At 55.3% G+C, this 16,643-nt stretch overlaps 1 protein-coding gene across 3 annotated transcripts in view; it reads left to right on the top strand.

Moving 5' to 3' along the window:
* The first annotated feature begins 79 nt into the window (after positions 1-79).
* The window catches only part of SMTNL2 (smoothelin like 2), a 32,581-nt gene continuing 16,017 nt past the window's right edge, over positions 80-16,643 (top strand). Inside the window, exons 1-2 of one of the 3 annotated variants that reach the window (XM_060133793.1) lie at positions 80-211; positions 1,680-1,811. In XM_060133793.1, coding sequence (XP_059989776.1) covers positions 1,794-1,811 — 18 coding nt within the window. In that variant the 5' untranslated portion in view covers positions 80-211; positions 1,680-1,793. Of the gene's footprint in view, positions 212-1,679; positions 1,812-12,889; positions 13,367-16,643 lie in introns of those variants that run through there. The other 2 variants (XM_060133792.1, XM_060133794.1) reach the window with 2 other exon arrangements.

The raw sequence follows: 16,643 nt of genomic DNA on the forward strand, positions 1-16,643 counted from the left end.
CCTCTGGAGGGCAGACTGCTGTCTTGTTCACTGCTGTATTCCCCACGCCTGGAGCCATACCTAGAAGACAGTGAGGTTTCAATAAGTGACCATTGGTTGACTACTGATGGACACATGCGTTCACACTCACGTTCATAGCAGCGTTATTCACAATAGCCACGGGGCAGAAGCAGCCCGTGTCCATGGATGGAGGATGGATAAACAAGATGTGGTACGTACATACAGTGGAATATTATTTGGCCTTAAAAAGGAAGGGAATTCTGACATACACTGTCAGAATGTGGATGAAACTTGAGGACATTATGCTAAGTAAAATATGCCAGTCACAAAAAGACAAATACTGTACGATTCCACTTTCATAAGGTACTTAGAGCAATCAGGTTCTGAGACAGAAAATAGAATGGTGGTTTCCAGAGGCTAGAGGGAGGGGGACATGGGGATTTATTGTTTAACGGGTACAGAGTTTCGGTTTTGCAAGAGGAAAGAGTTTGAAGATGGATGGTGGTGGTGATTGCACGACAATGTGAATGTCCTTAACACCACTGAACTGTACACTTAGAAATGGTTAAGGTGGTAATTTTTTTTTTTTTTTTTGTGGTACGCGGGCCTCTCACTGTGTGGCCTCTCCCGTTGCGGAGCACAGGCTCCGGACGCGCAGGCTCAGCAGCCATGGCTCACGGGCCCAGCCGCTCCGTGGCATGTGGGATCTTCCCGGACCGGGGCACGAACCCGTGTCCCCTGCAGCGGCAGGCGGACTCTCAACCACTGCTCCACCAGGGAAGCCCCGAGGTGGTAAATTTTGTTATGTGTTTTGTACCACAGTAAAACAAGAACATGATTGACGCACTCATGACTGCTGAATCCTGTTAGCGGATTGTTCATCTTATCAGTATGAAATATCCACCTTAATCTTAATGCCTTTTGTTCTGAATTCTATGTTGTCTGACCTCACTATTGCCATAACAGCTTTCCTCTTTCTTTTGTTCTTGCCTGGGAAGGATATTTTTGTCCATCCTTCCTATGTCAGTATTTCCATATTATAGTTGCTTTTTAGCAACAAGTTTGCTCTTGTTAGTAGAATATGATTGGATTTTATCCATTCTGAAAGGCTTCGTTTTCTTAATAGGTAAATTTAAGTCACTTAAATGCATTGTGATGGGTATATTTGGACATACTTTGACATCTTATTTTGTATCTTCTATTTACCATGTTTTTTTCCTTTTCTTTTTCTAATTTTAGTTTTTATTTCCATTAGTTATACATGCACATAAAGAATGAGGTCATTTCCTTCAATGTTTGTTTAGAAAAAGATGTTTGTTGGGTTACGGGTGTTTTTTTTGGCAATCACTTTCTTATTTCCTCTGGAGTTGATTTTTGAAATATTTACTCCTACACAGTAGAAATCTTTCATTTTATAAAGTCCACAATATTACTTTTTTCTTTTGTGGATTGGCTTTTTGTGTTGTGTATTAAAACTCAAAGCTCATGATCTACAGACCAAACTCAAGGTCATGTAGATTTTCTATGTTGATCTCTATCATTTTGATAGTTTCGCATTTTAAATGTCTGTTAATGAATTTGATTGAATTTGGTGTAAAAAATAAAGTAAAATATTTACTCCTGTATTTCTAAATAACATGTTTGTGTTACTACTTCCTGATTATCAAACTATCTTGCAGCTTCATCCTGTCCTCCATATTTTGCTCTGCCATACAATGGAATATCATTCAGCCATGAAAAGGAATGAAGGACCACAATGCATGTTGCATGGTTGAACCTTGGAAACATGCCAAATGGAAGACGCCAGTCACATAAGACCACATGTTCTATGATTCCATGTATATGAAATATACAGAATGGGCAAATCCAGAGAGACGGAAAGTAGGTTAGTGGTGGAATTGGGGAATGGCTGCTAGTGGGTACAGGATTTCTGCTTGGAGTGATGAAAATGTTTTGGAACTAGATAGCGGTCATGGTTGCACACCTTTGTGGATATATGAAAAACCACTGACTTTACATCTGCAAAATTTACTTAATCGATGTAAACTATCTCAGTAAAAAAGCAATCTGCATCTCTATGATCCTTCTGGAGAAGACAAGAACCTTAGTGTCTTAGCTCAGAGTCCTACTGAAAGCAAAACTTGTGATAAGGACTCTTGCGTTAGAAGGTTGATCTGGGAATCACGGCAGGAAGCTGGAGAGAGAGACCGGGAGAGTGAGGGATGGAGAAAGCACCACTATGAGTGTGATACTGAGGTCTCTGCCGTGGGCAGTTTGGGCTCAGTTCCAGTGGGGACCTTCTGAGGAGCCTGTAGAAAGCCTCTCAAAATTGTCCACATGAAGAGCTAGTGGGAGAAGCATTTATCCGTCAGCTCCCATGCCCCCTGGTTGAGGGCCGCCTCTGGAGGCGTTAACTCCAGAAGCCCTGGAGCAAAAACTGAGCCTGTCATCCAGAGCCCCCCAGGAAGAGTTGGTTGCAGCTTTAGCTGAAATCAGAGGAGAGGCAGGGAGGATGTGAGTGAGGACGCCAGCAGCATCTGATACATGGAAATCTTTTTTTTTTAAACTGAAGTATTGTTTATTTACAATGCTGTGTTAGTTTCAGGTGCACAGCAAAATGATTCAGTTGTGTATATATATAAATTTTCACATTAGTTTCCCTTATAGGTTATTACAAAATATTGAGTATGGTTCCCTGTGCTATATAGTAGGTCCTTGTTGGTTGTCTATTTTATGTATAGTAGCATGTATATGTTAATCCCAACCTCCTAATTTATCCCTCCCCCACCTTTCCCCTTTGGTAACCATAAGTTTGCTTTCTGTGTCTGTGGGTCTATTTCTGTTTTGTAAATAAGTTCATTTGGGATACATGATACTCATGACTGCTCTCCATACTCTTCCCTTCCAGCTCCCATGTTCTTGTGATCTGAAATGTTAGGACCAGGAACTAAACATAATAACATTAATGATAGTTATTTAGATTTGCCAATATATTTAGCTGATTTATTTGCTCACTCTTTCTTTTTTTTTTTTTTTTTTTGCGGTCCGCGGGCCTCTCACTGTTGTGGCCTCTCCCGTCGCAGAGCACAGGCTCCGGACGTGCAGGCTCAGCGGCCATGGCTCACGGGCCCAGCCGCTCCGCGGCATGTGGGATCCTCCCGGACCGGGGCACGAACCCGTGTCCCCTGCATCAGCAGGCGGACTCTCAACCACTGCGCCACCAGGGAAGCCCTTCTCACTCTTTCTTATTCCAACCCACTGCTTCTTTCCAAGTTCATTTTTCCATTTAAGTGATGTCTGAAAATGTACTTAATCTGCCATTACTCTTAAACGATAGTATTGCCGTGTTCACAACTCTAGGTACAGCTTTGTTGTCCTTTACTCCTTTGAAAATATTTTATCGTCTTCTGGCTTCTAGTACTGTTGATGAAGACTCTGGTGTCATATTCTTATTCCTTGTTTTCTGGTACTAGGATTTTTTTGTCTTGATCCTTGATGTTCTGAAGTTTTACTAAAATGTGAAACTAGTATAGATTTTTTTGTTTTTTGTTCACCATGCTTAGGATGTGCTAAGAGTTTTCCCAGTCTAAGGATTTATGGATTTTTTTTTTCATTTCTGGAAAGTCCTCAGCCATGACCTCTTTAGCAATTCTCTCCATCACTCTTTCTATATATCTGTTCCGGATACATCTGTTTCTATTCTCCTCGTGTCTAATTTTTTTCTTTCATATTTTCCATCTCTCAATCTCTTAGTCATATGTTCTTGGAGATTTCCTCAACTCGAAACTTCTAATTCATTATGTCTCTCTCCAGCTCTATTCAGTTAAGATATTCAGCTCACCTTTTCAGTTTTTTATTATCTGTAATTTTAATTTCCCATGTTTGTAATGGATTCTGTCATCTGTCCTACTCTTATTTCACGACCTCCTTTTGTTGTTTTGTGGTTGCGGTTTCTCTGAGGACCTTAAAGATACCTACTTTAAAGGCTTTTCAAATTGCTCTAAAACTTTGTTTTCTCAGCTATCAGTTCTTCCACTTGCCAAGTTTGTTGGCTTCCTCAGTGCTCTGTGATTCTTAGTTGTGAGGTTATCTGGAGGTTCTGCAAAACCCAAGGCCATCTGCTAGTGGCCTCAGCTTGGTCTGTATCTGGCTGGGCTCCAGACCAGGGTTTTCTCAGAAGTATCCACTGTGGGCCTCCAACCTCATGTGGATGACACATTTCTGGGACAGTCCCTTTAAGCCTAGTGGCTCTGCTGAGGGCCCAACCACGGGTATGTGGCTTCGGTTTTTGCCACGACCTTGAAGTGTGGACAGAGCTGCTCTGGTTTATCATCACAACTGGCACCACAGATCCTGACACGAGCCAGGCTTAGGTCCCAGCCTGGCTTGGCATTTACACCATGGCCCACACCCTACAGCCCTGCTCTCTTCCCAGCCCCTGGGGACTGCCAGCTTCAGCCCGTTCTCTCCCTGCGGCCTCCTGTCTTCTTTCTTTTACGGAGTAGTCTCCGTTTCTTGTCTACAGACACGTCCCCCTCATTAATTTTTAACAATCTCACATCTACGTGTCTGGAGCAGAAGGAGATGGTTTCCACCGTCTTCAACCAGAAGCAATGGCGACTTCTCCACATGTCATACAGCTGCTATTAATGACATGTGGTTCCACAAGCAGATCTGTAGAAATGCACACACCCAGAGCTATATGTTTTTCCTGTACTTGAATTAACAACTACTCACATCAAGATTGTTTGGACCTGCTGGTGACCAGGGTCTGGCTCAGCCTGGGGCAACAGGATAAAGGTGAAAGCAACATATAATTTTTATTGAGAGTCAAGTTTGAAGCATGCATGCATATTTATTAATTTTATTAATTTTATGTAACAGATAGGTAGACAGACAGACAGATAGGGCACTTACTGTGTGCGAGACACAGGGCGTTTGTTTGTAAGGGCCTTACAGACATGAGCTAATTGAATGCTGCTTAACAATCCCAGAACACAGATACTATTTTTATAATCCCCATTTTACAGATAGGAAAACTGAGGTCCAAAGATGAGTGAGCCATGACTGAGATGCAGAGTCCTATGCTCTGAGCCACTCCCCTATGCTGTGTGTGTGTGTGACACCAGCTTGCACATGGGAGTGGGGGCTAGGAAGTCAAACTCTGGCTGTGGTATGACTTTCCACAACTAGGCGTGGAATGAGGAAGAGGGACAGAGGAGTGGCAGACTCAGGGATCTGGCCCACTGACACAGCCTCCCGCCCCAGACCAGCTCTGCCCACTTCTTCTCTGTCTGCTCATGTGGCCGTGGGGCTGACCTAGGTCTGGCTCAGACAACAGCAGCTGAGGGTACCAGGGAGGCCTAGCTGCAGCAGGGGCACTGGGTTCTGTTCTCTCCCATCCTCTCCCAGCCCAGTCCCAGCAACAGGAAAAATCTGTTCACTGCAGACCGAAGGGCTAACACACCACTCCATAGTTCCACTTCATGTCCAGGGAACAGAGAGATGGAAAAAGACACAGGAGTAAGGACTGAGGGGAGAACAAAAAATACAGAGAAACACAGAAATACGGAGTCTAGACAGAAAGGTGCAAAGACAGAAACAGACGCAGATGCTGGGAGACAGAGAAACGTATGTTTCAGACACCTGGAGGGTGTCTGAGATGGGAGCTGCTGGGAGATGGGGTGGGGATGAGTCAGAACTGATGTGTGTGGAGGGGTGGCAGTACAGGGAGCCAAGCCCCTGAGGCCCTGAGGGGCTTGGGGTCCTTGGGGATTCTGGAACAGAAGGGCCTAGAGCCAGGGGTTCCCGACCTACCGGTGCGGCCCTTCATCGGAGAGTGGGGCTGGGGCTGGAGTAGGTGTGTGGAAGCGTTTCCAGCCTCCTCCCTGGGCTTCTGACCTGGTGTCTGTGGAGCTGGGGACAAATGCCCTGCCTCTCAGTGTCCTCCTCAACAGCACCAGCTGGTCCAACCCCCCACCCTGGGCCAGTGTCAGGTTCCGGGCTGTTCCCTGGGGGGAACTTTGATCTGGAAAGAATGAGAGTGACCGAGCTGGCTGCTGCCCAGGGCCGAGCAGTGTCACTGAGACCTGGCCTGGGCTGTCCCTGTCACCTTCCTGCCCACTGGGACACCAGGCAGTCCCTCCAGGGCTCAGGAGACACAGAAGGGATCTTTCCTGCTTTCTTTCCCCGCTGGTTCTCTTCATCTCCATTTGCTGTTCAATCACTAGTTCCTGCGCTCACGCATCCAGTGCCCCTCGCCGTCACTCACTCATTCAACAGGACTTGGCTGTGGAGCTGCGGGCTGGGCGATGGGGCAGAGGGCTGAGTGAGGTGGGGCCCTGACCTTCCAGGAGCCCCAAACCGAGATCACTGCTCAAGAGAGACACAAGCCACACATTGGAGGAGGGAGCCAGGGCGGGAGAGGAGGGATGTATTCCAGTGGGCAGTGTGGGGCAGGGAGGAGAGACGGGGAGTGCTGCAGGCTTCCCAGAGGAGGTGGCATTTTAACTGGGCTCTGAAGGTCTAAAGAAGGAGTGGGGAGGTTGTCAGACAGGATGACAAGTGGAAAGGATGCTTCAGACAGCGGGACAAGTGCAGCCACAATGGCAGAAATGTGAGAGTTTGTGCATTTTGCTGGAAGGGCCTTGAATGGCACCCTAAGCCATTCACTTGTTGGCGGAGCAGATCCATGGGCCAGAGGGACCGTTTTGTTAGAGGAAGGAGACTCTGGGGGCTTCCAAGGGAGGCGGCAGCCTGGTGGGCCCTCAGGTTGGCCTCCGCACTCCAGGCCTTCCCAAGAATGGCTCGTGCCCTTGTACACCTGCCTTATCCGCCCCAGCCCCAAGGAGTCTCCAGGACACTTCTGAGGAAGCCCAGCTTGTCTGTGGACTGCAAAGGACTCCAGAGGGGCCCTGGCCCAGGTCCTAGCCCAGCCTCCTGCCGTGGCCTGGCCTCCCCAGGCCCCCTGCTCACTCTGAGTGACATGGCCTTTTGCTGGGCTGAAAGCGGACCCTGCCCAGCCTGGGGAAGGCCCAGTGAGCTCTAGCCCTGGAGCTCTGGCTCCCCTTCTCCTGGAGGCCACTGAGCCAGGCCCTATAAATAGCCCGGGCAGGGGGAGGGGGAGGGGAGCGGGCCAGGCAGGGCTGGAGGGGGCAGGCTTTGGGTGGGCAGTCGCGGAGGCGCGGGGAGAAGGGAGAAAAAGTCCAGAGTTCGAGCGAGGCCCCGTCCTGTCCCTGACAAAGACGGCTCGCCCCTCTGGGTCTCAGGGTCCTCTGGGCCGGGGCAGCCAGGCTGGCAGAGCACAGAGCGCGCACAGGCAGGGACTGTTGTTCTAAGAGGTCAGGAGAGACCCCTCCTCCTTCCTGGGTGGCTTTTCAGAGGCACAAGGGGCAGGATATTAGCTGTGAGGGGCCCCAGGCTGGGCCTGTCCTGCCCCAGGGACCACTTCCCCAGTCCCCGGTGGCACAGGACCAGCTATGGTGAGGTGCCGGCTCTTCCAGCACCTCGTTTTCCCCTCTTGGCGCTGCAGATCCCAGGGTGGGGGCAGGGAGCTGGGGTGAGTCAGCGGAGACCTTTCCGGGCCCTGAGGGGGAGGCTCCTGGAAATGGAAAATGTGAGCCCACAGCCTTATCTGGGCTGGAAGCAGCTGTCTCCACCCCACACTCTCTGCAGCCCCTGCCTTTGCCGGAAGAGGCAGGCGTCTCCACCCAGGCTTGTGTGCTGTATTTTCTTTTCTCGCTGTGTAGCCTGGCTTTCAACAGAGACCCATGGGAGATGCTCCTCCGCTGGGACCAAGAGGGCACCGTGTTGGTCCAGGAGGGCGGGAAGCTCCACCCTTTTACCCCCTTCCCCCATCAAGACCACCCTTAGAATCTTATATGCAAGTCTCTGCAGAGCACCCAGGATCCATACCTTCTAGAGACAGACTTCCAGGTCTGGTTAAAGAAGCAGAGAGAAATAGGGCATGTGACATGTGTGATCAAACTCACACGATATACACACAAACATCTGATATACGTGAGCATAGGTAGACACTCGACCTACACATACAGGCATGTGCGCATCCTGTGTTGACACATGTACCGCAAGCATGCATACATGTGTGTCTAGAAACACAGTCACCACTTATGAGCAAATGCATAAAAATCCCTCCTAGCACCACGGGTGCTTGAAGATGTGCCCACACCACATACACGTGCAGGTGAGTGTGCAGGTACTGTAGACTCTGTACCTTCCACATCTTCCCTCTACACCCACACACCCACACAGGTGTTGTACACGCAAGCCTGATACGTGCACAGACGCATCCTCAGATACACGGGAGAAAGAGGAACATTACAAATTTACACGTGTGTCCGGCAGCGTGTCCCTGGGATGGAGTTTAAAGGAGGGTTCGGTAGCGGGGAGTTGGAGTGACCCAGGGGGCAGAGGTCTCTTCTGTCCTCCCTCCCAGGGACCTCAGTTTCCAGGATCGGCCCCAGTGGCTCCGATTCAGGCAGGCAGAGCTGCGGGGCAGGGGGCAGAGCCTCTGTGCCCCTCTCCTGGGTCCTGGCTGGAGATGAGGCCCGGGGCCCCCAAGAATGGCCCACCCCGGGCTCCTGCACAGCCTGTACCACGCTCCTGCTTCCCTGCTTAGCACTCCCCTTGGCTCCTGAACCCAGCAACCCATCAGGAAAAGATAAACGCAGGCCCTGTGTCCACACCCCTATGGGTCTCATAACAAGGCAATGGTTTCCAGGGCAGAGGCTGGATTTCAGGATTTGGGAGGAGGAGCCGGGATGGTATGCTTGCCAGGAGGGAGGGGTCCAGTCCTGGAGTGTACTTCTCCGTTGGGTCCTTGTTAGCCTACTCCCTGTGGGTGCCTGCAGCTGGGGACCCTGAGGAGTGTGGTGCGGCTGCCTTCACACACCTTCCCACTTACAAAGCCAGACTGCCAGGCCCATTAGCCCGTCCCAGCAGGCTGAGGGCTACATGGAGGCCATGGCAGGGCCAGTCGGGGTCTGACAGATAACGGGTCTGGCCTGCCCCATGACTTTGCAACCTGAGCCCTTCCTGGCAGAGGGGCTTGGAGGGGCGAGGTGACCAGTGAGGTCGGCAGCTGCCTTTGACTCAGTGCAAAGGCTGATGTGACCTTGGAGACAGGCCCTGTGTAGTACCTGTGAGCCCCCTCTAATGCCTCCTCTCTGTGACCCATCTCACTGAGTCCATCCATCCACTAGTCCTGTTGGTTCCACTGGCTCTCCAATGAGGCCCCTTTCCCAGGCATTCAATCACACAGTGTTTCTGGAGTACTTTCTAAAGCCAGTTGCCTCCCTAGTTGTGGGAATGGATGCACAGCAGAGACAGACCCTGCTCTCTGAGGATGGGCTCCAACACGTGCACGCAAGTGTATGTACGTACCTCACCCATGCACGGGGACCAGGGTGCAGAGGGTGAGGAGCGGTCCCAGGCAGCTGGGCCCAGGACGGCAGAGGACTGCACCAGCCCACTTCTTAAGTCCTTTCCCCTCCCCGTAAGCCCTATGTGTGTTCTCAGAACGTCAGGAGTCTGGGGAGCGGATGGGACCTTCAGGGCTGAGGGCTGGAGGCGGGTGGGTATATGGAGAGGGGCTGGACTGGAGGTGGAGGAGGGGAAGTCATCAGTATGGGTGTGTGTGTGGGGGGGTGACACCACCCAGAAAGTGTCTGCGGGTGAAAGGGGGACAGGCCCAGCTCAGAGCCCCGGGGACCACAGTTAAGGGATGAATGAAAGCACAGTCACTCAGGAGGGTCACCGGGGAGGAGAAGCGGAGGAGGCAGGAGGGAAGGCAGGAGGGATGGTCCTCAGGGGCTCCTGCCAGAGGGCCATAAGGGTGGTTCTGGAGAGCTCCGAGGAGCCATTCCAGGGGATCGGAGCCTCTGGGCAACCTGGGAACAGGAGGCACTGCCCAGACTTGGCTGGATTGGACTGTTGCCTCCCAGGGGTGCTGGGAGCAGAGCCAGGGCCCTGGGTTCCAGTCCTGTCTTTGCATCCCTTGCTGTGTGACCTGGGGCCTGCCCCTGTCCCTCCTGGGGCCTCAGTTTCCCCACTTAGGTCCCTGGCTTCATGGTTTGGGCTTGCCTGGGATTTGATTTCAGGAGGTGAGTGGCAGGGGACACAGGAAGGCTCGTCCCGAATCCTGCCCCCAGCCCAGCACCAGAGCAGATCAAGGGACCAGCAGACAGTGGACGGGTCAGAACCAGGGGAGGGGGAGCTGGAAGGGCAGGTGCCAGAGACCCCAGGACTTGGCAGGAGGTCGTCCTTGCTAGCCTGCTGACATCAGGGCTGGTGAATGTGGAGGGAGGTCAGCTGGGTCCATCAGCCCTCACCTCCCCCCGCCGCCCCGGTCTGGTACTGGGCAGGAGCTGAGCCGGGGGAGGGTGAGAGGAGGGGCCTTGAGGGGGCAGCAGAGAGGAGCCCCTGGGGCCTGGGATGAGCATCGGCCTCTGAGCCGAACTGGCAGGGAGCCAGCCCTTGGGTGGCGCTGGTCTCCAGTGCCCCCCTCCCCGCCCCAGAATCGGCGCCTCCTCCCTCCCTTCTCCTCTCCCTGACCCTCTGCCCCTCTTCCTCCCACTCCTGGTTCATCTCTCCTCTCCTAGGCTCATCTCCAGCTACTGACTCAGTGGTCTTACTGCCGAGGGAGAGGGGCCAAAGGAGATGGTTTGCTTCTTGTACTGTCTGCCCAGAACCCACCGTGAGCCCCATCAGGAGAGGGGCCAAGGGAGATGGTTTGCTTCTTGTACTGTCTGCCCAGAACCCACCGTGAGCCCCATCTCTGCCCTTGACAGAGTTCCTACTGCAGCCGCAGATGGAGCCCTGCCCAGCCCCCGAGCAGCCCTACCCAGATGTTGTCACAGTGGATCAGGAGATAACCCAGCTGAGGTGGGAGAGTGTGGATGGATCCTGGGCAGCCAGGCTCTAGATTCTATCGCCCATTAGGGGTCCCACTCTAGAGACCTGGCCAGCCTTTCTTCTCCTGGAGGCTGGGAGAGAAGGCTGGACCCCTGCCCCCCACCACCACCACCCTCACCTATGCTGCCGGTCCAGGCACAGCCCCAGATGCACATCCACTGTAGGGCCAGGGACCAAGCTGTCCAGCCCCTCCCAGACTTCCCCACCTGGTCCTTCCTCAGGTCCTGCAAAAGAAGAGGCTGGGCTTTTCTGGCTGAGAGCTGGGTCTCTGAACTCCAGGCTCCCGGGCTCAGACCTGGAGGGGCTCTGAGTGTTACTCGGGGCAGAAGCTGCAGCAGCAGCCTCTCTCCTAGTCTCTATCAAAGATTCTACCCCGAGAAAGAATGCAGGGAGCAATCTGGCTCACCCTGTCCACACAGCTACTTGGAACACACACACACACACACACACACACACACACACACACACACACACACACACACACACACACACACACACACACACACACACACACACACACATGAACGCCTTTTGGCACTTGACTTTCTCATGAAATAATTGCTGGAAGGCTCCTTGGATTAGGTAACCCAGCGTTCCTTCCTGTCCCCACGGTGGAGGGGGGAAAGGGGGAACCAGCGTTCAGCATCTGTTAGGCTGATCCAGTTCCTTTGGGGCAGAGCAGGCCAGTCCAGGAGGTCTGTGGCTGCAAACATCTTTGGAAGCCTGGTGTGATGGGAACAAGTCTTTCGGACCTCTCGTTCCCCAGTCATCTGGCTGTGCCTGCCAGCCACCGGGCCTCCTCCAGGTGGGCCATGCCTGGGAAGGAGAAGGCTAATCAGGAAAGATCTGTTTTGCACAAAGAAGGATGGGATGTTCCCATTTTTATTTTAAATCAATTTTACAATATATTTGGGAACGTACAGCATCTTTGCCCATCATCCTATCATTCTGAAGCAACAGCTGTTTTCACTCCTTCCTTTCTTGGGATGGTTGGGGGATGGGGGATATGGAAGGGAGGAATATCTGGGTTCAGGCATGAAAGGAGTGTTGAGAGGGAGTCGAGGTGGGAGCCCCGGCCTGTGGATAGAGGCCAGGGACCAAGGCTCTGATGGGAGGGCGTGATTAATTCCAAGGTCGCCGATCCTAGGATTTGGAGATTGGGCCCTAAGCACGCTCTCTCCTCTGTCTCTAACCTCAGTCACTCATGGATCCCCTAGCAGGGGCCCCTCAGTGAGCCCTGAGCCCCTATGACCACCAGCAATAAGGATGCAAAGATCTTGCTACACAGAGTGGGTCTGGGAGGGGAGAGCACATAATTGCAGAGTCAGGGAGGGACCTCACCACCTGTCTCCTCCCTTAGGTCTTATAACAGGTGCAAGAAATTCCAGGCAAAGATCCCACAGGTGAGTATGTGTTTGTGAGGGCCGTGTGCACGGCGTAGAGTGGGCAGTGACGGGCACAGGGTGAGGGTCGGGGTTCTGGGAATTACTGCTGTGGCTCTCAGGTCTCCCTGAGCAGTGAGGGGGTCCCTACCCCCAGTAGGACCTGGGCCCTGCGAGTGAGAGCCCCGATGGAACGCATAACCCACGTCCGCGGTCTCCGAGGTCAAGTCCACTTGGGGATCGAGGCCTTCTTCAGGTGGCCCGCAGCCCCTCCCCCAGGCCGCACGCCGCTCTTCCAGGGTCAAGGGGGGCTCGGCCTCCGCACTCCCTGTGCAGCTCCTCACCGCGGAAGAGGAGAGGCGGAGTGAGCTCTCCTCCTCCGGCGCCACTGGGGAACCCCCCCTCCCCCACTTCACTGCATCCCTCGGGTCGACTGGACAGGGGCTGTCCCCCCGAGCCGCCTGGCCCCGCCCCCGAGGCCCCGCCCCCGCGCGGCGCCCAGTCCCCCGGCTCGCGGGGCCCGCCCCGCCCCCTGCCCGCCCCTCCCACCAACCCTCGGGCGAACCCGGCTGCGGGCGTCCAGTTGCTGCCCGGAGCTGCGGAGGTCGACTGCTCGCCCGGCTAGGCCCGATCTCCCTCACACGTAAGCGCTCTGCCCCGCCATGGAGCCGGCCCCCGACGCCGAGGAGGCGCGCACGGTGCGCGAGGCGCTGGGCCGCTACGAGGCGGCGCTGGAGGGCGCGGTGCGCGCGCTGCACGAGGACATGCAGGGGCTGCAGCGCGGCGTGGAGCAGCGCGTGGCCGAGGCGCTGCACCTGGCCGGACCGCTGGCGCGCACGGTGACCGAGCTGCAGCGCGACAACCAGCGGCTGCAGGCGCAGCTCGAGCGCTTGACGCGCCAGGTGGAGGCGCTGGGCTTGACGACCGGGCTGGCCCCCGCGCCCGGCACGCCCAGCCCTCCGCCCGCGCCTGGCGTCCCGGACCGCGCGCCCCGTCTGGGCACCGCACGCTTTGCCAGCCACGCCACCTTCTCGCTGTCCGGCCGAGGCCAGGTGAGCCTCGGGGAGCGCCGGCGCCTGTGCGCGTGCGCCAGGGGAGGAGGGCTCCGCGACCCCCGCCGCGCCTATAGGTCCCGAGTGCGTGCGCCTGCGGGACTGGGCGCTGCCCTGCCACCCGCCGCTGCGACTCCGTCGTGGGGGTCCGGCCACCATCCTGCGAAGCACCGGCTTAGCCTGCCCGCTGCACCTGTCTTGGGCCCCCTCCCTTCTTTGCAGCCGGGCCCTGTTCGCCCGGAGTTCTGTCCCCCTCTCTCTGCTGTCCCGTGGCACTAAGGGCTTGGGCGCTGTTTAACACCGCCCGGGGCCCGGCCGGTGTGTTGGGGTGGTCAGCAACCCACCCCACCCCCCACTCCCACACCTCCATTGACGCGCCCCCTGCGATGCTGCTTCACTGAGGCCTGACGGTTCAGGTTATTGATTAACCCAGATTGAGAACTCAAGCCCGGGTGTGTGTTGGGGGCAGGAGGACGCCGTCTGCTGGGGCGCAGCCGGGGCAGCGGCGTTTGGGACCTCGCAGGGGGTAAATCCTTACCTTGAAGGGAGAGACGGGGTGGCGGTGGGGGCCAGGGGGAACCAGTCGTGAGCAGTCTAGATTTCCGGGGTCAATGACCGGCCAGAGGCCCACACGGCGTGGGTGTGGGGCGGAGGTCTCTCCCCTGAGCCTGGGGCCTCCTGGAGCGGCGGGTAAGAAGGTTCCCGTGGTGTGTGCAGTGGCCCTTAGGTGGGATTTCCCACCCTGCCAGGCGTGTGCTCCGGGGTTGGGGTGCCAGGGTCTGGGTAGTGTGCACCTGCAGTCCCTCCTTGGTTCAATCCATCACACCTTCAGATCTCTTGTGTGGGTTGGGCTGCACCTCCAGGGGCCAGGAGGAGGGGGATCAGATTAGCCCCTGCCCCTGGAGGTCCCAGCCAGGGTGGGTGATGGCCCCAGACCGAGCAGTACCGACATCGCGGGCAGCCAGAGCAGATGTTCTGCTCCAAACACGATTGTCCCGTCCCGGTGGGTGTCTCAGGCTGGCTTTGTGCTGGAGGCCAAGGACCTGCTGCTGCTCGTGCAGGGGGCGGTGTGTGGGGCTGTGTCTGCCGCCTCAGTGAGGCTGGAAGGACTCACCGGCCGGAGGGGAGCCTGGTGGGTATGAGAGCAGAGGGAGGAGTTGTGGAGGCCCCTGGTTGCTGGGCCGGGGAGATGCTGGGCTCTGCCTTGGGGGGCTGGGGTGAGAGGTTCTTAAACATGCTGGTGGCAGAGCTCCTGGGTGTCCCGGTGCTCCGTGTGAAGTGGCTAGAAATGGATACACTTAATTCTGTCCTATAAGCATGACCACTGTTTGGCCATGGTATAAGATCACCACTGTGAGCTCACACGTACCTAATAAACTGTGTCATCGGCTGCTTCTGAGATTTTATTTTAACACACATTTGCTACTTGTCTGCTCGTGGAAGCAGCTGTCCAAGTTTTCGAAAAATGCTTTCAGAGTCATGTAAATAGGTACATGAATTCACGCAAATATGTGAGAGGAATCTCTCCAGTCATCTAAGTTTTCTCAGTGGGGAATTAGTCACGTGGGGCGGGCTAGTCCTCTTGGCTATGGAGCTGGTGGGCGCGGGGCACCAGGCAGGGGAGGGACGGGGTCCTCCTTGTATCCAGCAAGGTCCCTCATGGATGGATGGCAGGTTGGAGGGTGGCTGGAGACAGGATAACTTAAATGTGGTGGTCCAAGGAGAGGACAGCCAGAGCTTGGGGAGCCCTGCTGGGGGACTCCTGAGTCACACATCTGGTGGAGACGCTGGGTTCCATTTGGGTTGTGCTGAGGGTGTGAGGCTGTGGGACATCCAGGCGAAGGTGTCCCAGAGCAGGCGGAGTCACAGATGCGGTCGAGGCCGGAGGTCAGGGGGACATCGGGGCAGAACTGGTGGTTGAAGCCCTAGAATGGGTGAGGTCTTCAGGGCAGCCATGCAGAAGGAGAGGGTGAGGCCAGAGCCCTGGGCAGAGTCCAGGGAGCTGCCAGGGGACTGGGAAGCCCTGGAAGGCCCTGGAAAGCCCATTCTTAGACGTGGAGAGAGGGTAGTCCTTCTGGAAGAAGAGGTTGGGGGTCAGCAAGGATGCTGCCCCTCGTTGAGGGATGAGGATGGAAATACAGTTGAGGAGTAGGTTCTGGACTTCAAAAAAGCCTGAAAGGGGCTTCCCTGGTGGTGCAGTGGTTGAGAGTCTACCTGCCGATGCAGGGGACACGGGTTCGTGCCCCGGTCCGGGAGGATCCCACATGCCGCGGAGCGGCTGGGCCCGTGAGCCATGGCCGCTGAGCCTGCGCGTCCGGAGCCTGTGCTCCGCAACGGGAGAGGCCACAACAGTGAGAGGCCCGCGTACCACAAAAAAAAAAAAAAAAGCGAAGGGAGGTGGAACAGCCAGCAGAGTTGAGTGCTGCAGGTAGAGGATGGTCGAGGCCTCCAGTGGGATCAGAGGCTCCCTGGGCCCGAGAGAGCTTCTCCCTGCCCTACCAGAGGCGCTGGTCCCCACTCCTCTTGCAGCCCACCTCTCTCTCGCCCACCCGGGCTCCGAGCCAGTTTCTGGCAGGGAGGGTGCTGTGCAGAGTCATCCACACGTGCTTGTTCATGGGCTGTTACTGGCAGCTTGTGAGGGGACACTTGGTCGTGAACATGGAATCGGGGCTCCAGGGTGAGACTGGAAAGTGTCAGCTGGGCGCCGGGGCTGTCTGGCCTCTCATACTCCCATATTCCCACGTGTGTGTTGCCGGGGGTCGGGGGGGGCAGGGTGGTCTGGGTAGGAGGGTCTCATCCGCGCACGAGAGCCAGTGGTGGCAGTCGTCAGGCAGTGCGGAGGCTGGTGTTCCACTGCCCCTCTGTAACAGGCAATGAAATGTAGAGACCCTTGGTTGAGACCCTTTTGCTTCCTGCGGTTTCAAACCAGGGACTGCAGGGGTGGGAGGTGGGTCATATTCAGCATATACTTATGCCCTGAACTCAATGCAGGGTTGATCTAGTAATCCAGTTCTGAGCGCACAAAGCGCACCTTGACCTTGCTAGGTAGTGAGTAGCCAGGGAGGCTCTGGGAGGAGGCAGAGGGCAGGGCAGTAGGGTGGGAATAATCAGGAGGACTCCCTGTAGGAAGCCTGAGACCCTGCAGCAAATGGGAGCTGCTTTGAGCACATTTGCTGTGAGGCCTTAGGGACATCTCCCAGCTGGACCTCAGTCTCCTTGCCTCCAAGGGGGACTGGCCCATCCCTGTTTGGCCCCTGTGCCGAGTGGGCTGCGTAGT

Source organism: Lagenorhynchus albirostris, chromosome 20 (assembly GCF_949774975.1).
Source record: "Lagenorhynchus albirostris chromosome 20, mLagAlb1.1, whole genome shotgun sequence".
In the NCBI taxonomy this organism is placed as follows: Eukaryota; Metazoa; Chordata; class Mammalia; order Artiodactyla; family Delphinidae; genus Lagenorhynchus; species Lagenorhynchus albirostris.